Here is a 20336-nt window from a genome sequence, read left to right as displayed (position 1 = left end):
GTTTCGTATTTAACCCAACCGTTTAAGTCGTGGGAGTCGCCAACAGTGAAGGAGTGGATTCAGAGCTTAGTTAAGAAATATCACAGTAGTTGTCAGTTTATCAACACTGGGTGAACTAACCTTACTCTCTGAGTTAGTTTTCAAAGTTATAACTTCGAGATGAGGCAAGTAACAACATTTCGAGTTAGTTAACAAGGAGCGTGTTTATACAAGTTTTCATAAAGCGCGCCATATTGACCTGATGTGTTTTTTTTTTACTCCTTTTTAACTCGTGAATTGCGCGCACGTGCAAGAGCGAGTTGTAGATATGATGTGGAGAATGGCACTCGCTCGCTCGCTCGATTGATCGATTCCTGTAAACTTCTTTTCGATTTTAGGCTTTTGAGTGCATTTGATAGTTTTTGGCGAGCAATAAACAAACGAAATGGCGACCTTTGTTGCTAAGAATAGTGGTGGGGTGAAAAAGGAGCCAATGATAATCTTAAAAGAGTTTTTTTTTTCGTTTTAGTTTCAACAAGCGGCGCCAGCGACTGGCAGGCATGCGAGGATTCAGAATGAAATAACAGAACAACCTTCGTTTTTCATAAAATTGTAATTTACAGTCTTTGAAATTGAAAACAATCTGAAGATTCATTGAAAATATAACTTACTGCGAAGCGATCGGAGTTTACAGATGTTCAAAAGCTTTTTCTGTTATGGCGTGAGATTGAGGACAGAATCGATCATTACGTTTCGTATCGTGTGTTTTTCCTATGTGAAGCAACAAAAGATGCCGGCGACTGACGAATTTACAAGTTATCAAGAAAATCAAATAACACCTAAACAAACAATTTTAGCTACCGATTTTCAGTGAATTTTTAAAGAACAATTTTCTTTTAAGTTTCAAGACAATTTGAAGATTCAACATACATACAACGTACTAAAATGCGAAAGTTATACACCACAAAACTGATAAATAGGCTTGCGCTTAGATTTCCCTTCTGTGGCGAAGGATAATTCGGAAGATCTTTATCTGGATGGCTGAAGACGCACTGAGGAAAGTTGCGCTTAAAGCTGTTTCCAGATATAAAATTGCTGTCATATGCCACAGGAATAAAGTCGAAAAAAAGTATTCAAACGCCAACTCGAACTAATCAGGGGAAAAACACGTGGGATGGTAACGATGGTGTCCTGCCTTAGCGGATAATGAACCTCTGAGAATCTATCCACATCAGTGAATGTTATATTTAAATTCGAAACTCCACAAACTAAAAATACCTTTTCCAGCTTACAAAGATAAAGCTTAAAATTTAAACACCGCAGTTAAATTCATGATGAGGAGGTTTTAAAAGGGCAGAAAATCTTCTTAAGCAGAGTTATAACCGGACCTCTCAAAGCTGAGAGTCGCCAACAATAAAGAAACGGATTGAGTGCTGAGTTTAAATACACTGTTGTGGAAGCTACTCTCGAGAGGATAGGTGAATCGTCTGTCAAAATTAGTAGAATGCAGGCTACAGTGAAAGGCAGGTAACATATCAGTAAGAAATAGTGCACAAGGAAGGTGTTTATGACAGTTTTTTTAAAACCCACCATATTCAACCCGGCGTTGGTCGAGTGGACTGCCTGTTCTTGAGCTTGGATCACACTTCTATGGCGGCGGACGATTCGGTAGATCTTGATATGGATGAATGTTGACATTGTCAGGAGAATTGCGCCAACAACTGTCACCAGATACATAAAAACGACCTCATTCCATAGCAAAGTACTAGAACAAAAAGCGCTGAAAACCCAACACGAAATTATGAGAATGTATACCCGCGGAATAGTAACAATAGTATCATACCTCAATGGATAGTGGATTGCCATGTATCTATCCATGCTTACAAGAGTCACGTTTACAAACGAAACTCCACAAACTAGGAATGCAATCACTGTAAAAGCCGTTTCCAATGTACAATCATCCCCTTTTGGGTAACCATGCATTTTTAACAATTCTACGGTGAGATAAAATGGCTCCACGATCAAACCAACAATAACATCAGACAATGCCAGACCACAAAGAAGTAAATTTGAAGGATACCGTAAGGATGGCGTTTTCCATACTGCTGCTATCACCAAGCTGTTTGCTATGATCGATACTATCATTAGGATAATGTTCACAGTGGAATTGAGGACGATGAAGAGATGTGGAGTGTTTTCATTTTCGAATGCGGGGTAGCGATGACATAAACCGTCGTTAAGCGTTTTGTTTGCGATACCGGAGTTGTTAGAGGGAAAGTTTTCCATCATGTTTTATGATAAGAAAGAGTGATTTCTCAATTGAAACTTATCTGGGATGGGTAGTTGGCAATGATTGTATTGACTTGTCTTGTCTTAACGCTTCTTCGTCCTAGAACAATAACAAAGTCAATAGCCAACGAGTAGGAAAAGAACACGAGATCTTTAGGACACAGCTGCAAACATCAGGAGGTCAAAAATGAAACTAGTGGTGCAGTGATGACATTTTACCAATTCCTCCAAAAATTGCTATCATGTAGAAATACTGTCAATAAATCCTTATTATTATAATTATTATTATTATTATTATTATTATTATCATTTTAATTAAAGCACCCACTTGCAAACGATACGAACAAACGTGAAAGTCAAAATGGATGTTGGCCACGTCATTTCTTACTTGGTGCTTCTCCCCGCAAGCAAAAGGTCGAGGGATCAACTCCAGAAGGTAGCGATATTTTTTTTCTTTTTCTTTTTCACTAATTTTTTTGGATACATTCTTCAAAGGCAATTTTTTTTCTCTTTTCATCCACCACGTAACCTTTTTGTGAGCAGAAATCGGCATGTTAATTAGAGGCCATTTAAAAGCCATCATTCCAGACTGAAGTTCATCAACATTGTTTCTTTTTCGGTGATCGAGTATTCAAATTCCGGATCAACAAGATTTAAAAACAAGACCTCTAAATATTGAAATTTAAGAGAGCTTGTCGCCCTCGAAAGTACGTTTATTGGAACGCCTCGTATGCACAAGATTTGTTTAAACCTTGATTGAGACATTATGCACTCAGTATTAATTTCGATCGATTTTTCATCCATCAGTAATAGTTTCTGGTCCCAGATCTTAGCCCTCGGTCAAATACACGTTATTTCACAGTAGACCGCGAAAATTTTGACCAATTCTTAGCTATCAGTTTAGCCCCATACAAGAATTCAAACTGAACATGCGAAAGTCTTACACGCTAGCGAACTTCCCATTAAGTTAACAGGACTTGCAAGAAGAAGTGTATAGAAGGAGTGATTGAGTGATGGATGCTAAGAGTGAATTTTGGGTCAGAAAAGCAACTCGGAAATTTGCTTTCAGCCATTTTCCCAAATAAGTTACTCTAATAACGTTTGCATATGTAGGGCTGCTACGAATGATGGCAATGTTTACGGACTTTGAGGAGAGAAACTTGATTAAAATCAACTTCAAACATTTTTATTTTTGTTTGAATGATTCCGTTTTAATTGAACGTCCAATACAGGCGGGACCGCGGGAGACTAAAACAGGCCGTTGGGATTTAGTAAAAGGTGATCACTACCACTTAATAGAGGTGGATATTGAAGTAAACTCTAGTCCTACATTCGCAAAAGACCAATTTTCTATTCCGAACTTTAAAACACGTGTTGTTCCCATGAGCTGGACACGTGAACCCCGTTACACAAAGTATTGCCCTAAGACGTCGCTTATGTAAACACTACAACTGTAAAATAACATGACAGACACACAGCTGCGTCAGAAATCGCCGTGATTATGGGGAAAATAATCAGTTCGGGACTTTGAAAAACGACCACTTTTTACAGCTGATGACCGTTTAATACGATGCTGCTTAATACAGGTTCGACACGTACATGTAGTCTTTGATGAAAAACTGTCAGCTCGAGCACTGTACAACTTCCTGTAACGTTACGCAGTAATGAGGAAAGGGAACACACCCTTAGGCGCTAGTCTATCGTGCAAGAGGCCAAATTGTACTATATCCAGTTCAATTACAAATCACTGGAGAGCTATTCACGGGTTGCCTTTCCTCTACTTTTTGCAATATTCAATGTTATCTACTGGCTTACGTACTGTGGATCAAAGGTTGGTGATCAAGGAATCTGCTGACGGTTCTTCGCGCAAACATCATGTAGTATCTTGAACGAATCGTAGGGCCGACTTCAGAAAGTTTCTTTGCTTTTAATCGGGAACAGTTGTAACATCATCAGGAAACTTGCAGATGGTTCTTTCAGCGAATATCATCTAGAAGCTTGGACGAATCGTAGAGGGACTTCGGAAAGTTTCTTTTGTTTAAATCTGGACCAGTTGTTACATAGACCTAGAACGCATATCATAACGAAAGCGGAAGGTTTTATCGCAAAGTGATGCAATCTTGAAAGGTGCTGTAAAAGTTGGATACGTCAAAGCCTGGAGGGAAAGGTCACAAAGCTAGTTGGCAGATCTTACGATGGAAAAACAACTAATATGATCAAATATTTAATTCCACGAGTGGGTTGGCAAAGATAACCAAGCAGTAGCTCACCGAAATGTCGTACCCAGGCTCCGAAAAAGAGAGCCGAGAGTTGAGAGTTGAGATGAAAGAGAAAACTTTGGACTACTAAAGCCGGTCGTGATTGTAAACTACGCAAATATGCAGTTTATTGATTAAACGTAGCAAAACCACTTAGAAAGGACCACACCTTCTCTTATCTTAAAGTGAGGATCAAAGCTAGATTTTTGCACCAATGATTCGAAAAATTCTGATCAAGCCACCCTTTTTTTATTCTGATAGATTTTACACTTCTTTATATAAAACCTTTTATTTTCAGTAGAATCGGTGTGCTAATACTCTGGGGGCACTTTTAGTTCATAGTACATATAGGACGTTACGACCACAAGAATGCGATATCTAGCCCCAGTCCGCTGTCTCTTTGTTCAGCTTTTATTAGATCATAGTACCATTAAACTAACGAACTTTCATTAAAAATGATTTTTCAGTGGCTAAGTTAAAAATGTTTACCAAATACCAAATCTATGGCACACAAATCTTTCGAAGGAATCAGCAAATTTAAGTATTCTGTCACAAAAAGTGGTCTTCTTTTCAAGCCCGAAATCATGACTCGCACGATGCGAAATGAAAAGCAATGCATCTCTGATGAACTTATGCTAATGCTTGAAAACAAACTCCACCTCGCGCAGTCTTTAAAATGTGTTTGAGATTACAAAAGCAAGGACTTGTACATGTTCAATTACTCTGTAATGAGAAAGATCTCCTCTTAAGAAAAAGGAAGTGTAACATAATCAATGAAACGAAAATAGGTTTTGGTGAGCTTCTGTATGACTCACCACTCAAAGAATTATTATAAACAATGTTTTTCCTTTTATCAGTGCATGCATATATTTAATGCATGATTTGACTTTTAAATTTTTTTTTCAACATTTTGGTAGGTAAATTGGTTAAATAAATTTCAAATTACTAATACAGAAGAGTCAGAGATTTTCTAGTATCGTATTAAGGGACAACTAGCATGTAAGTGCTCTAGACTTTGTCTGGCCCTTTCATTTTTCTATGACTGAGATAATTACAAACGCGCCCTAATAACCTTTTTTTGCTTTTTGATAATCTTGACTGCGAGGTCTAACTTTTACTGAACACCTCTGTTTAACTAATCCTATATCAAAGTGCTTTCGTTATACAAGCCGTGTTTTCAACTGACGAGCAAACAGATTTTAACTTTACATGAAAATACAATTCGACTGTATTTAATTATTAAAAACCGTTGCTTGGAGTTTGCAGAATATCTTCTCTTGTTATATACTTCAGTTCTTGTTATATACGTCAGTTTTACCCCATGGTGACTTTCTTGGAGCAGAAAATCTTCCTGACTAAAAGCATAACGGGACCTCTTATAGCTGGGAGTCGCCAGCAGTAAAGGAACGGATTCAGAGCTGAGTTTAGAAACATAGCTGTGTGAACCAGTTTCCACACTAGCGGCGAAATGACCTTATCGTCTATAGAGCTCAAAATACAAGCGATGAAAAACGGCAAGTAACACAGTAATACGACACAGTACACAAGGAACGTGTTAACGCATGATTTAGTGAACTGCACCAAGTTGAAATGGTGTGTTATGTGTACTGCTTGTTCCTGAGCCTGGATTTCTCTTCTGTGGCGGCGGACGATTCGATAGATCTTAATTTGGATGACTGTAGATATACCGAGAAACACTGCCATGAAAACGACTACTACACACCTATATGCCTTCCAGCTCCAGTGGTTCAAACTAGAACAAAAAGCACAGACGACCCTGTGACGGTGTGTTAGGACATTAATTTACCAAAGGTTCCAAACCTCGATATTTTATTACAATAAAGAACGGATGAATGTTATGACAAAATTCATGGATATGGATCGAAGATTCGAAATCTGTAAAGTAATCGGTTAACAAATTGGTTTCAGTTCATATCGATAATATCAAAAGAAATCAAGGTAAATATTTACCCATTGGTTCTAGGTGTCCATAACACTGTCTAGCGATAGAAAATCTTAACAATTATATCTGTTACGTCATCAAATTATAATGCGCAAAGAAATTAGAATTTTGCGCAATACAGACCCAACACGAAATAACGATAAAGTATGCCCGAGAGTTAGTGACGATGGTGTTGTACCTCAGGGGATAGTGAATTGCTAGGAATCTATCCACGCTTGTAAGAGTTACGGTCGCAAACGAAACCTCTCCAACTAAACGTCCAATGGTGATAAATGCCGTCTGCAGCCTACAATTATCTCCTTTTGGATAACCATGAAGTTTTAACAATTCCACCGTGATAAATAAAGGCTCTACCACCAAACCAACAATAACATCAGACAATGCCAGATTACAAAGAAACAAAATCGAAGGATACCGTAAGGAAGGCGTTTTCCACACTGCTGCTATCACCGAGCTATTTGCTATGATCGATACTATCATCAGGATGATGTTCGCGGTGGAATTGAGGACGATGAAAAGATTTGGAGTGTTTTCATTTTCGAATGTGATGTGGGGATGACATAAACCGTCGTCAAGCGTTTTGTTTACGATACCAGAGTTGTTCGTGAAAAAGTTTTCCATCATATTTTATGACAAAAAAAAGAGTGATTTGTCAATATTTAACTAAAATACGTGATGGGCATTTTGTATTGATGGTATTGATATGCCTCGTCTTACGTTCAGTAGGAAAAGGACACGAGATCTTTATGACACAGCTGCGAACATCATTAGTTCGTTAGTTCTAGAATGTTTTATTGAGCCCTTTTTATAAAATAATTCTCCCCTCTCCACTCCCCCAAGCAAGACTCAAAAACTGAAAAATTAAAAGATAATGAAGCAGTGGTAATATTATTATTTAACTGTTTACACTATACCGTAAAATTGTGATACATTCAGCCTAGATTAGGGTTTGGCTCGATCAGCCCATATTTACATTTTAAATCTTGTATTAGAGTCTGTGTCAAATAACGTACGCCTTTCATACGAATTATATTCAGATTTTTTGTGGTATTCATTAAAGCTGGCCGAAATTTGTGAAGGAAAACAATGACTCTCAGTTGAAACTAAGACAGTTTTTTATGAAGCCTCCTCTCGAACAACCCCCCTCCCCTCATCTGGAATTTCTACATTTCATTATTTCTACTTCCCCCTCTCCCTCAAGATAGCTTTTTGGTTCTTAACTCACTCTTACAACCTTAGGAGATCTTTATTTTCTCTGGAGACCTATTAGGACAAAAATGTACTTCTTTATTAAAGGAATAAAAAGCTGAATCTATAGGTGAACAGCTGCTGATTATAGTTTACTTTATGTCTAAATTTATGTAACAGACATATTTTTCTGGGAATCAGCCGACATAAGAAATACAGTCATTCTTGTCTTAAGAACAGTTCTCTTTCCCCTTGACGTTCCAAAGCAAGAGATGCTTGATACCAGCAAAACAACGATGCTACTCTAGTGAATTTACGCTATCATATTTGATTAAAAGCATATCGAACATTCGTATGCGCATGTGTTTGAGTTCAAATAAGCAAGAATCTATATCTTGTCAATAACATTGTATAGGGGATCTTCTTTTCACATCGATTGAAGAAACTTCTACTAAAGGAATAAATAATATTATGACATAATAAAGTTGAATTTAAGAAAGCCATAATTTTACTCAAAATTCTTGGACTGAACTATTTTTGATTGTTCCATTTGATAAATGCATATATGTTTCCCCTCAGTTCCAGTTTCAAAATTTCCATATATCAATTGGCAACATGATCCTTGCAGCATCTTGAAAATTGAATTGGTTGCTCACAATTGGAAAAAAAGGAAAATTTGAAAGAATTTAATATATTCATTTAACAACAGTTATAGAGAATAGATGCTCAAGGTTTTGAATGAACCTTCACTTTCTGTAATTACAGAAAAACTCCGTTTCGTATTTAACCCAACCGTTTAAGTCGTGGGAGTCGCCAACAGTGAAGGAGTGGATTCAGAGCTTAGTTAAGAAATATCACAGTAGTTGTCAGTTTATCAACACTGGGTCAACTAACCTTACTCTCTGAGTTAGTTTTCAAAGTTATAAGTTCGAGATGAGGCAAGTAACAACATTTCGAGATAGTTAACAAGGAGCGTGTTTATACAAGTTTTCATAAAGCGCGCCATATTGACCTGATGTGTTTTTTTTGTACTCCTTTTTAACTCGTGAATTGCGCGCACGCGCAAGAGCGAGTTGTAGATATGATGTGGAGAATGGCACTCGCTCGCTCGCTCGATTGGTCGATTCCTGTAAACTTCTTTTCGATTTTAGGCTTTTGAGTGCATTTGATAGTTTTTGGCGAGCAATAAACAAACGAAATGGCGACCTTTGTTGCTAAGAATAGTGGTGGGGTGAAAAAGGAGCCAATGATAATCTTAAAAGAGTTTTTTTTTTCGTTTTAGTTTCAACAAGCGGCGCCAGCGACTGGCAGGCATGCGAGGATTCAGAATGAAATAACAGAACAACCTTCGTTTTTCATAAAATTGTAATTTACAATCCTTGAACTTGAAAAAAATCCGAAGATTCATTGAAAATATAACTTACTGCGAAGCGCTCGGAGTTTACAGATGTTCAAAAGCTTTTTCTGTTATGGCGTGAGATTGAGGACAGAATAGATCATTACATTTCGTATCGTGTGTTTTTCCTGTGTGAAGCAACAAAAGATGCCGGCGACTGACGAAATTACAAGTTATCACGAAAATCAAATAACACCTAAACAAACAATTTTAGCTACCGATTTTCGGTGAATTTTTAAAGAACAATTTTCTTTTAAGTTTCAATTTGACAGACAATTTGAAGATTCAAAATAAATATTACGTACTAAAATGCGAAATTTATACACCACAAAATTGATAAATAGGCCTGAAATGAAATTCTATCTTGTTCTTGATTATACGTTGCTTAGCACGTGACTAAAATCTACCCAGGCGGAGATCCAAAATGACGGTGGCAGTCTTGGCTTAGTTATATCACTCAAAACTCGTTCCCGTTTGTCTCATTTAATTAATAAAGAGGGAATCGTTAACGTTTTCATTAAGACAGTATTGCCTTGGTTTTCTAATATTTACAATGATAGAGAGTAAATTTCACTTTTCACCCACATTTACTTCCAACCTTTTCTTTTGAACCAGAAACAAAAATGATATACGTGTAAAATGATATTAACATCATCCACCTTGTCAAATGTAATAGCATGATCATTTCAATTGTAATGCCTTCTTATCCCAACGTTACTTTGTTTCTTTGCTACATTAGCGAACACTGAACTACTGCTCGTACTCTAGATATTACAATCAACCACAAAATTCCCTAAACCAAATAACATTAAACATAATCCAAAAAATCATGTGTCAATTCACGAATTTGCTCACAGAGCACTTTGATTCTTGCGCTTGCGCTTGGATTTCCCTTTTGTGGCGAAGGATAATTCGGAAGACCTTTATCTGGATGGCTGAAGACGCACTGAGGAAAGTTGCGATTAAAGCTGTTTCCAGATATAAAATTGCTGTCATATACCACAGGAATAAGGTCGAAAGAAAGTATTCAAACGCCAACTCGAACTAATCAGGGAAAAAACACGTGGGATGATAACGATGGTGTCCTGCCTTAGCGGATAATGAACCTCTGAGAATCTATCCACATCAGTGAATGTTACATTTAAATTCGAAACTCCACAAACTAAAAATACCTTTTCCAGCTTACAAAGATAAAGCTTAAAATTTAAACACCGCAGTTAAATTCATGAGCAGTCTAGTTGTCAAAAATACATGACGAGGAGGTTTTAAAAGGGCAGAAAATCTTCTTAAGCAGAGTTATAACCGGACCTCTCAAAGCTGAGAGTCGCCAACAATAAAGAAACGGATTGAGTGCTGAGTTTAAATACACTGTTGTGGAAGCTACTCTCCAAAGGATAGGTGACTCGTCTGTCAAAATTAGTAGAATGCAGGCTACAGTGAAAGGCAGGTAACATATCAGTAAGAAAAAGAGCACAATGGATGTGTTTAAGGCAGTTTTTTTAAAACCCGTCATATTAAACTCCGTGTTGCTCGAATGGACTGCCTGTTCTTGAGCTTGAATCACACCTCTATGGCGGCGGACGATTCGGTAGATCTTGATATGGATAAATGTTGACATTGTCAGGAATATTGCGCAAACAACTGTCACCAGATACCCAAAAACGACTTCATTCCACGGAAAAATAGTAGAAAAAAAAGCGTTGAGAACCCAACACGAAATTATGAGAACGTATACCCGCGGGATAGTAACAATGGTGTCATACCTCAGTGGATAGTGGATTGCCATGTATCTATCCATGCTTACAAGAGTCACGTTTCCAAACGAAACTCCACAAACTAGGAATGCAATCACTGAAAATGCCGTTTCCAATGTACAATCATCCCCTTTTGGGTAACCATGCATTTTTAACAATTCTACGGTGAGATAAAATGGCTCTACGATCAAACCAACAATAACATCAGACAATGCCAGATTACAAAGAAATAAATTTGAAGGATACCGTAAGGAAGGCGTTTTCCACACTGCTGCTATCACCAAGCTGTTTGCTATGATCGATACTATCATTAGGAAAATGTTCACAGTGGAATTGAGGACGATGAGGAGATGTGGAGTGTTTTCATTTTCGAATGCGGTGTAGCGATGACATAAACCGTCCTTAAGCGTTTTGTTTGCGATACCGGAGTTGTTAGTGGGGAAGTTTTCCATCATGTTTTATGATAAGAAAGAGTGATTTCTCAATTGAAACTTATCTGGGATGGGTAGTTGGCAATGATTGTATTGACATGTCTTGTCTTAACGCTTCTTCGTCCCAGAACAATAACAAAGTCAATAGCCAACGAGTAGGAAAAGAACACGAAATCTTTAGGACACAGCTGCAAACATCAGGAGGTCAAAAATGAAACTAGTGGTGCAGTAACGACATTTTACCAATTCATCCAAAAATTGCTGCATCAAACCGGACACAAAAAAACGGATGTAGAGCCACCATGTAGAAATACTGTCAATAAATCCTTATTATTATAGTATATAATTATTATTATTATTATTATTATTATTATTACTATTAAAGCACCCACTTGCAAACGATACAAACAAACGTAAAAGTCAAAATGAATGTTGGTTGCTTACTTGGTGCTTCTCCCCGCAAGCAAAAGGCCGAGGGATCAACTCCAGACAGTAGCGAGTTTTTTTTTTCCTTTTCTTTTTCTCTAGATTTTTTTTGGATACATTTTTTTTCCCTTTTCATCCGCCACGTAACCTTTTTCTGAGCAGAAATCGGCATGTTAATTAGAGGCCATTTAAAAGCCATCATTCCAGAATGAAGTTCATCAACATGGTTCCTTTTTCGGTGATCGAGTATTCAAATTCCGGATCAAGAAGGTTTAAAAACAAGGTCTCTAAATATTGCAATGTAAGACAGCTTGTCACCCTCGAAAGCATGTTTATTCGATCGCCTCGTATGCGCAAGATTTGTTTAAACCCTGGTTGAGACATTATGCACTCAGTATTAATTTCGATCGATTTTCATCCATCAGTAATAGTTTCTGGTCCCAGATCTTAGCCCTCGGTCAAATACACGTTATTTCATAGTAGACTGCGAAAATTGTGGCCAATTCTTAACTATCAGTCTAGCCCCATACAGGAATTCAAACTGAACAGGACTTGCAAGAAGAAATGGAAAGAAGGAGTAGTTGAGTGATGGTTGCTAAGAGTGAATTTTGGGTCATGAAAGCAACTCGGAAATTTGCTTTCAGCCATTTCCCAAATAAGTTACCATAACAATGTTTGCATATGTAGGGCCGCTTCGAATTATGGCAATGTTTGCGGACTTCGAGGAGAGAAACTTGATTAAAATTAACTTGAAACATTTCTATTTTTGTTTGAGTGATTCCCTTTTAATTAATTACACAAAGTATCGTCCTAAAACGTCGCTTATGTAAAACCTACAACTGTAAAATGATATGACAAACACAAAGCTGCGTCAGAAATCTCCGTGATTATGGGGAAAACAATTCGGGACTTTGAAAAACGACCACTTTATACAGCTGGTGACCGTTTAATACGATGCTGCTTAATACAAGTTCGACTGTATATACAAAATGGTAGCCATTGATGAAAAACTGTCATTCCGAAAAAATTAACAATAAACCATTTAACGGCATAAAATGTAACCGCCTACCGTCAACACGGCTTATTTTCAATCGTACCTTATTAAGACCCTCTCCCGGAGGCGTTTCCCTAATAAGCTTTGTGTGCTTGTGACTCTAATCAAACAAACAAAAATTATTTCTTGAAAGCTTAGCGGCGCACTAGGGAAAAAGAGATGTTTCAAGCTGGGATTTTATTCCTTTTCCTTTCTGACAGTCAGGTAAATTTCGTTGAGATAGACAAAGGCTCCGACAAGAAATATACTTTTTGAAGGCTTTATTTCTTGATTTTATTATTTTTCATAGCATTAATTAATAGCATGAATCTTTATTCATACGGCTAATGTCACATATTTCGTGTCTAAATTTATCTAACAGACATATTTGTTCTGAGAATTCGCCGATATTAGAGATATAATCATTTTTGTCTCAAGACGAAAATAGTTTTTAACCTATTAATATTTTTACATTGTCATGTGTCTCTCTCTATATGGTTAATATCATTTGCTTTATGTCTCAACTTTTTTAACAGCCGTATTTGTTATCATTTATGTACATATATATGTAAAATAGGATTTTTGTCTTAGTCCCCATTTTATGCCCTATAACAAGTTGATGCAAATGAGCACCGATGCATTGCATCTAACCAAAAATATTTCGAACAATTTTATTGAAATCTGTTTGAGATCAAATAAGCAAGGATCTCTATCTTTCAATGATGTTTTAAGAAAAGGGATTGTCTTTTGACAGCTTCCCAAGAAACCCCCAATAAATGAGGAAATGTTCGTGATGAGATAAGATTTAATAAAACAAAGCCTTACAGTATCAAATTGCTTTAACCTGCTATACACTACGGTTTAAAGCCGAAGTGTCACTGTTAGGGCAGAAAATCTTCCTGAGTAAAAGCTTGATAGGATTCCGAATGGCTTGGAGTCGCCAGCAGTAAAGGAAAGGATTTAGAGCCGAGTTTAAGAATACTGCTGTGAGCGCCAGTTTCCAAACTATCAGCGATCTAATATTCCCCTTTGAAACAGAATACACAATCCCAGTTACGAGATAAGGCAAGTAACAAAATATTAAGAAATAGTGCACAAGGATTGTATTGATGCAACTTTTTATGAAGAGCATCATATTGAAATGATGTGTTATGCGTACTACCTCTTCTTGAGCATGGATTTCTCTTCTGTGTCGGCGAACTACTCGGTAGATCATAATTTGGATGACTGTTGATGTGCTGACAAACGCTATCATGAAAGCATTAACCACATACTCAAATGCCGTCTTATGCCATACCCATAAAGTCGTGCTTAAAGCACTTATTAGCCAACACGAAATTATGAGGGAAAAAACACGAGGGACAGTTACGATAGTGTCATACCTCAGTGGATAGTGAATCGCTAAGAATCTATCTACGTTAGTTAGTAGGACATTTAAAATGGAAACTCCACAAACAAAATATGCGCTGAAAATAAACACCGTTTCCAGCCTACAAACATCGGTATCCTGATAACCACGAAGTAATAACAATTCCAGGGCAATAAATAAGGGCTCCACAACCAAACCAACAGTAACATCAGACATTGCGAGACCACAAAGTAATAAAATTGACGGGTAGCGCAAGGATGGCGTTTTCCACACTGCTGTTATCACCACGCTGTTTGCTAGGATCGATATTATCATTAGAATGATGTTGACGGTGGAATTGAGGACGATGAAGAGGTGTGGAACGTTTTCATGATCAACCATGCAGGACTCGACTACATTTCGGCGCAGATCGTTGTTTAGCACTGCCATGTTTACGATCCCTGAGTTGTCTAAGGAAAAGTTATCATTCACAATTTACCAAAACAATTAAATAATCGAAATTCACTTGTTAGTACGTATACGAGGCCGAGTTGTTTTAATGATGATATGATTTGTTTGTCTGTTCCTCGAGCTTGGTGTCGGCGTTGTCCAAAAGCCCGAATGCAGATCAGTTTGACCATGAACAGTCGACAAGGGGGAAAACTGCATCAAATGTTCATAACACAGCTGCGAACATCGTGAGATCTAAACACGCTATATTCAGCCTCTCTTTAATACGCCATTCCTCTCCTCTCCCCGAAACAAAAACTCTAAAATAAAGACACATCGCAAGATAATAATGTAACGATGATGTTGTTTAAAAGTTTACACCATGATTTTTTTATGCATGCGGACTAGTTTGGCGTGCATGTCGGAGTGTTCTTTGCATTTAAATCTTGTAGTAGTATTCGTGTTAAATATAGCAGACTTTCAACTAAAGAAATGTATTCTCAAGACGGTATTCGTTATTACTCGGCGGGAGCTGACGAGAAAAGCAATTTCTCAAATTGCACCTCTCGGTGAATGTTTATTTAGTCCTCTCTCTTTTTTAAGACCTCTCCCCTAGTTCTGCAAAGCAATACCCTTCTCCCTAAGAGAGGGCTTTTAAAGAGTTTAAAGTATATAAAGCGAGAGATCATCTGAGACACTATAGAGGAAGCCCTCTCACTTAGTAGATAAATTTGCTCCTATCTTAACGCTTAAAGCGAAGTTGCGTTTTCGTCAGCTTTGCGTGTTCGTGACAGAACTAAACAAAGAGAAACAATATTTTGGAAGTCTACTAACGTAAACGCGAAAAAAGCTGTTTGAATCTGGAATCATGACATATTTAATATTCATGAATTTTACCGGGATAAAAAAAATTTTCGACTTGACAAATGAATATATCACAAGGCTACAGCCGTTTCTATGGTACCCTTATATAGTGGATATCTCAGTTTGTATTTTATAATAATTCAAAAAGGCTCAGCAAGTTTTTGCGATAACTTTCTTTTTAGTGGTCCAAAGCACCTTGCCAAACGTTTAAAGGCTTGAAAGAATGATTAATCCTGTAGCTAATTTTGAAACTTCTGAAAATTTGAAATATTTTCTCTTCGTTTGATAGGAAAATATTACTAGAACTTTAAGTTCTCGTGAATGCGATCGGGGATCCTCAGATTGTTGTCTTGGAGGGATATTAAATTTTTCATCAGCCATTAATTTGCACTTAGTGAAAATGTCCCTTTTGAGATGTGTCATTGTTGTACGTTACATCAGAAAATTTTCTCCATGAAAGATCAAATGGAAAAAAACAATTGTGAATGATTGTTGAAAATGAAGCACTCTGTTACCATGGAAACATTTCTTGCGTCAGGTAGGCTTTGAATTGTGGCTTTTTTCTGGTGCTAACCGAAATTTATAGCGCATTGATCATCTTTTCAAGAGAGCATTAACTCAAAAGTTTGCAGTTGCAAAGCCATAAATCGCATTCTTCTGGATATGAATTTAATGAGTCAATATCTGAATTTTCCTTCGTCGCCTAAATGCGTCTCATAGACTCGAAGTTCCAATTTAAAGTCCTAGTTACCCTTAGCCTCTTACAGCTCAGCGACTATTCAACTCTCAAACTATGACTCCTGCTTTGAAAATATATTAATCTGACCTTTTTTTGCAAAAACAGTTGAAATTGTCTCATTATCATCAGCTCATAACGGTACGATCTTAGGGCTGACTCGTTTTTATCTCTATGTTTTGATGTATGTGAAGTATGTGACCGAATGAAGAAAAAGTGGAAATGCTTCGTGTAAATGTCACTGTGATACCCTTTTATTTGCAATCGGAACGACTGAAAATGCGTCTGATCGAAACTCCAATTTGGCCTTACTTGACTTTCAAGTGTCGCATAAGAACAAGAAATATTATTGGTTTCCCTTGGAAGTGTACCCTTGCGTGGTTGTAAATAGAGAGCCACTTCTAGGAATTTCTTAGTGTTAACCTCAACAAGTCTGTTGAAGCAGAAGTTTAGCTTATGGTTTTGGAGAGCAATGCTTTGAATTTCTATCATTGGATCTTTCTTTTATCTTTTTAGTATTATCGAATAAAAAAACGGAAGAACTCCTAGTTATCTTCATTAATATCAGTTGATTTAAACCATCCATCATTTCTTGACTAATGACAATAATATGTTCCGGCCTTTAATTTTCACATGATTATCCAACATTATCTTACAAATTCAAATAATTTGCTTTTCTCGTCAAAGGTCGAGGTAAAAAAGGCAAGGCAAGACATCCGTGACAAATATCATGTGTGTTTGGAAAACCTTTATTTCGTAGAACTGAACGAATGGCGTCTAGGAATAAAATACTTTTGATACAAATTTGAGGTATAGTTGACTCGTTTTTACAAACCATATTTGTCTTAAAGTTTTCAATGGCCAGGCTATTGGATAATTCACTTTCTCTTGGGGATTCGAGTTTTTCGATTCAAGTGAATCTTGTATTATCGAATAAAAAAACGGAAGAACTCCTAGTTATCTTCATTAATATCAGTTGATTTAAACCATCCATCATTTCTTGACTAATGACAATAATATGTTCCGGCCTTTAATTTTCACATGATTATCCAACATTATCTTGCAAATTCAAATAATTTGCTTTTCTCGTCAAAGGTCGAGGTAAAAAAGGCAAGGCAAGACATCCGTGACAAATATCATGTGTGTTTGGAAAACCTTTATTTCGTAGAACTGAACGAATGGCGTCTAGGAATAAAATACTTTTGATACAAATTTGAGGTATAGTTGACTCGTTTTTACAAACCATATTAGTCTTAAAGTTTGCAATGGCCAGGCTATTGGATAATTCACTTTCTCTTGGGGATTCGAGTTTTTCGATTCAAGTGAATCTTGTATTATCATAAGTTTCCATCAGCGCTCGAGAGCATCAAATCAACTTTTAAATTTTGGCATTCGACGTAATGCGGTTTGCCTCTTAAGGCCACGGGGTTTAAACTGCTCAGATGTAAAGCATCCAATGTACCAATTTGTTCGAGAGACTGATGTCGGAAGTCCTAAGAAATCGTTCTCCTTTTCCATTTCTTGAAGTGAAACACCTATGAGCAGTCTAGTTGCCAAAAATACATGATGAGGAGATTTTTAGAGGGCAGAAAATCTTCTTAAACAAAGCTGTGACCGGACCTCTCATAGCTGGGAGTCGCCAACAATAAAGAAACGGATTGAGTGCTGAGTTAAAATTCCCTGTTGTGGTGGCCACTTTCCAAAGGATAGGTGAATTGGTCTTTTCGTCAGTCAAAATTTGTAGAATGCTAGCTACAGCGAAGGGTAGGTAACATAGCAATAAGAAATAGTACACAAGGAACGTGTTCATGGCAGTTTTTTTAAAACGCACCATATTCAACTCGGCGTTTGTCGAATGGACTGCCTGTTCTTGAGCTTGAATCACACTTTTATGGCGGCGGACGATTCGGTAGATCTTGATATGGATGAATGTTGACATTATCAGGAGAATTGCGCAAACAACTGTCACCAGATACAGAAAAATGACCATATTCCATAGCAAAATACTAGAACAAAAAGCGCTGAGAACCCAACACGAAATTATGAGAATGTATACCCGCGGAATAGTAACAATAGTATCATACCTCAGTGGATAGTGGATTGCCATGTATCTATCCATACTTACAAGAGTTACGTTTCCAAACGAAACTCCACAAACTAGGAATGCAATCACAAAATATCCCGTTTCCAGTGTACAATCATCTCCTTTTGGATAACCATGAATTTTTAACAATTCCACGGTGACGTAAAATGGCTCCACGATCAAACCAACAAAAACATCAGATAGTGAGAGACCACAGAGAAGTAAAATTGAAGGGTAGCGTAAGGAAGGCGTTTTCCAGACCGCTGCTATTACCAGGCTATTTGCCAAAATGGATACCATCATCGAAATGATGTTCACGGCGGAATTGAGGATGATGAATAACCGCGGAATGTCTTCATTTGCAAACGCGGTGTAACGACGACATAGACCGTTGTTCGACGTTGTATTTATCATATCTGAGCAATTCAAAGAACAGTTTTCTTTTATATTTGAGAACATTTAGAAGTTTCCAATTTGCACATCCCAGTCTGACGGTATCTGAGAATTAGCTTCTTTTCTCTTTTGTCAGCAAAAACCAAGCATAACCGAGAATCAACCTTTGATAAGCAGCAACATATGTGTAAAAGTTTTGTGACCCACCTTTTTACATCAAGTTTTTATACCTAACAATAGATCATGTCCCTTAGCAGCTGGCGCAAACAAATAATGGGCACTTCAATTTCTTATTTCAATTATTTTGGCCGCCCGAAGGCAGGCATTGACTCTGTACTAGAGTGGAGCCTTTCGGAAACACGACGCCTTTACAATTTTTCGTGGGAGTCGCAAAGTACGTAGTTTCTTGGCTGTCAAATAACCCGAGGATGAAAAGAGATGATAATAATAACGTTAACTCAAAGGTTCCTCTTCAGCTGTAATTGTATATGAACAAGTGTTTCGGAAACGCGTTTTTTGTTCCTATGGAAGCCTTTGTCATGTTTGCTCAAAACTAATACTACTTATGGCAACATAAATCTTCATGGTGTTAAACAGTCCCTATGCATAAGTTGTGCTTAAATTTTATCATTTGTTTGATTTGGAAATTAACTTGTAAACTCAATTGATCATGAAAGTCGTGAGAGCTATAAGTGAAACCCCTTTCTTTAACTTCCCGTTCTCGAACGGTGGAAATGACTGATAATGAAATTTCATTTCATCCAATATAAGTAATAACATGTGATCAAAACAATTTCTTTTTTATGGAGATTGTCTCTCGGACACACTTTTTTCAACCTTAGGTTGAGTCACATCTGATGCATTTAGAAGAACTTTTTCGGAGATAGCTGTCTATCAATAAGCCCGGTATATCATTTGTTGTGAATGTAGCGGCTTCACGTTCTCTAAACCTGTAAACCAGCAATACTTAATTCTGATCTTTGCGCAATAACAGCAAAATGATACAAACTATGTCACACAGATGATGACGCTTTACCCTTTTTTACCATGTCGAACAACAACCTACGTAAATTTATGTGGTATATTTTATCTCAAACCCTTAAATGGTGGCTAAGGATGCAATATTTTTCAGGTAGCTGTAAACTCTAATAAGCAGCGGAAATTGATGCTCGCAATCCTTTTCATTTAGCCATTAGGGAATGTAAAAACTGAATTGGTTTTCTCTTGATGAGCCCAGAGAAATCTGACTTTAAGAAGAATTGCTAAATTCATGCCTTACACTGAAAAAGAAATAAATAATTGTGGATGATTGTGAAAAATGTCTCTGATGCAAAGTATTGATATGATTGTACGCTTGAAATCGGAGATAAATATAACACAGGCCATCCAACATAATAATATTGGACAAAACAGTACGCCTGATGGGCAGGTGATAGCGTTTACAGTAAATTTTTGAGAGGTTATCAGTAAGAAGAAAGAGGAAAAATGTAAATGTACATCTTTTATAAAGTGATATTTGATACGCAGAGTAATGAAGCGAGCGAGACAGAAGTGTTCAGTGTAAGGATTGATCTGGTTCTCTGGAAAGTTCATGTTGTTATTCAATAATTAATGCAAAACAAAGAAATGTATTGACTTTATTAATTTCATGCATCAGCAACTAAAATTTATGATTAAAGCCAAGCAGACGGGAATGATAGCTAGCCAATTTAGCTTTCAAGTTTCTTCTCAATTCGAGATAAACG

The 20336-nt window shown here is 37.1% G+C and overlaps 5 protein-coding genes across 5 annotated transcripts; all 5 read right to left on the bottom strand.

Moving 5' to 3' along the window:
* Positions 1-1276: 1276 nt before the first annotated feature.
* LOC136283623 (melanocyte-stimulating hormone receptor-like) lies at positions 1277-2314 on the bottom strand. The gene has a single exon (XM_066172762.1). The coding sequence runs from the start codon at positions 2266-2268 to the stop codon at positions 1309-1311; it is 960 nt and encodes a 319-aa protein (XP_066028859.1). The 5' UTR covers positions 2269-2314; the 3' UTR covers positions 1277-1308.
* A 2367-nt stretch (positions 2315-4681) lies between these two features.
* Positions 4682-7113, bottom strand: LOC131793749 (melanocyte-stimulating hormone receptor-like). The gene is made up of 2 exons (XM_066172514.1): positions 6563-7113; positions 4682-6279 (listed from the first exon to the last, which is right to left on the bottom strand). Exons 1-2 carry the CDS (start codon positions 7111-7113, stop codon positions 5841-5843), a joined length of 990 nt encoding a protein of 329 aa, XP_066028611.1. The 3' UTR covers positions 4682-5840.
* Positions 7114-10117: 3004 nt separating this feature from the next.
* LOC131793735 (melanocyte-stimulating hormone receptor-like) lies at positions 10118-11352 on the bottom strand. Its single transcript, XM_059111208.2, has one exon. The coding sequence runs from the start codon at positions 11280-11282 to the stop codon at positions 10308-10310; it is 975 nt and encodes a 324-aa protein (XP_058967191.2). The 5' UTR covers positions 11283-11352; the 3' UTR covers positions 10118-10307.
* A 1995-nt stretch (positions 11353-13347) lies between these two features.
* Positions 13348-14697, bottom strand: LOC131793748 (melanocyte-stimulating hormone receptor-like). The gene has a single exon (XM_059111227.2). It carries the CDS (start codon positions 14513-14515, stop codon positions 13565-13567), a length of 951 nt encoding a protein of 316 aa, XP_058967210.2. The 5' UTR covers positions 14516-14697; the 3' UTR covers positions 13348-13564.
* A 2964-nt stretch (positions 14698-17661) lies between these two features.
* LOC131793750 (trace amine-associated receptor 13c-like) lies at positions 17662-18657 on the bottom strand. Its single transcript, XM_059111229.2, has one exon. It carries the CDS (start codon positions 18655-18657, stop codon positions 17662-17664), a length of 996 nt encoding a protein of 331 aa, XP_058967212.2.
* Positions 18658-20336: the final 1679 nt, after the last annotated feature.

The sequence above is a fragment of the Pocillopora verrucosa genome, chromosome 9 (assembly GCF_036669915.1).
Source record: "Pocillopora verrucosa isolate sample1 chromosome 9, ASM3666991v2, whole genome shotgun sequence".
Taxonomy (NCBI): domain Eukaryota; kingdom Metazoa; phylum Cnidaria; class Anthozoa; order Scleractinia; family Pocilloporidae; genus Pocillopora; species Pocillopora verrucosa.
The sequence above is the reverse complement of the archived record's forward strand: the minus strand, read 5'-3'. Positions and strand labels throughout refer to the sequence as shown.

Coding starts and splice junctions, on each gene's coding strand:
- LOC136283623 (XM_066172762.1), bottom strand. CDS start 2,268: ATGATGGAAAACTTTCCCTCTAACAACTCCGGTATCGCAAACAAAACG.
- LOC131793749 (XM_066172514.1), bottom strand. CDS start 7,113: ATGATGGAAAACTTTTTCACGAACAACTCTGGTATCGTAAACAAAACG. Junction 6,280..6,562: donor GCGCATTATAATTTGATGAC/GTAACAGATATA, acceptor TTTTTGTTCTAG/TTTGAACCACTGGAGCTGGA.
- LOC131793735 (XM_059111208.2), bottom strand. CDS start 11,282: ATGATGGAAAACTTCCCCACTAACAACTCCGGTATCGCAAACAAAACG.
- LOC131793748 (XM_059111227.2), bottom strand. CDS start 14,515: ATGGCAGTGCTAAACAACGATCTGCGCCGAAATGTAGTCGAGTCCTGC.
- LOC131793750 (XM_059111229.2), bottom strand. CDS start 18,657: ATGTTCTCAAATATAAAAGAAAACTGTTCTTTGAATTGCTCAGATATG.